Source organism: Pteropus alecto, unplaced genomic scaffold (genome assembly GCF_000325575.1).
Source record: "Pteropus alecto unplaced genomic scaffold, ASM32557v1 scaffold6, whole genome shotgun sequence".
NCBI classification, from domain to species: Eukaryota; Metazoa; Chordata; class Mammalia; order Chiroptera; family Pteropodidae; genus Pteropus; species Pteropus alecto.
This window is the reverse complement of record NW_006437738.1, coordinates 1,261,784-1,262,191: the sequence shown is the minus strand read 5'-3', so window position 1 is coordinate 1,262,191 and position 408 is coordinate 1,261,784. Positions and strand designations below refer to the sequence as shown.

The 408-nt window shown below is 59.3% G+C and overlaps 1 protein-coding gene across 1 annotated transcript in view; it reads left to right on the top strand.

Moving 5' to 3' along the window:
- Nucleotides 1–97: 97 nt before the first annotated feature.
- LOC102886007 (class I histocompatibility antigen, Gogo-B*0101 alpha chain) overlaps nucleotides 98–408 on the top strand; it is a 1,698-nt gene continuing 1,387 nt past the window's right edge. The window contains exon 1 of the mRNA XM_006914761.3: nucleotides 98–404. Coding sequence (XP_006914823.1) covers nucleotides 263–404 — 142 coding nt within the window. The 5' untranslated portion in view covers nucleotides 98–262. The remainder of the gene's footprint in view (nucleotides 405–408) is intronic.

Sequence of the window (408 nt, the reverse complement as noted above, 5' to 3'; positions counted from 1 at the left end):
ATGTCTGGGTTTTGTGCTCTCTCCCCCCACCCCATTTGTCCTGAGCATTCTGGGCATGGTCACAGAGTGCTGGTGGAGTGTCCCATGAGGGATGCAAAGTTCATGAATTTTCTGATCATTCTCCTCAGACCCTCCAAAGACACACGTGACCCACCACCCCATCTCTGACCGTGAGGTCACCCTGAGGTGCTGGGCCCTGGGCTTCTACCCTGTGGAGATCACCCTGACCTGGCAGCGTGATGGGGAGGACCAGACCCAGGACATGGAGCTCGTGGAGACCAGGCCCGACGGGAACGGGGCCTTCCAGAAGTGGGTAGCACTGGTGGTGCCTTCTGGAGAGGAGCAGAGATACACCTGCCACGTGCAGCATGAGGGGCTGCCCAAGCCCATCCCCCTGAGATGGGGTAA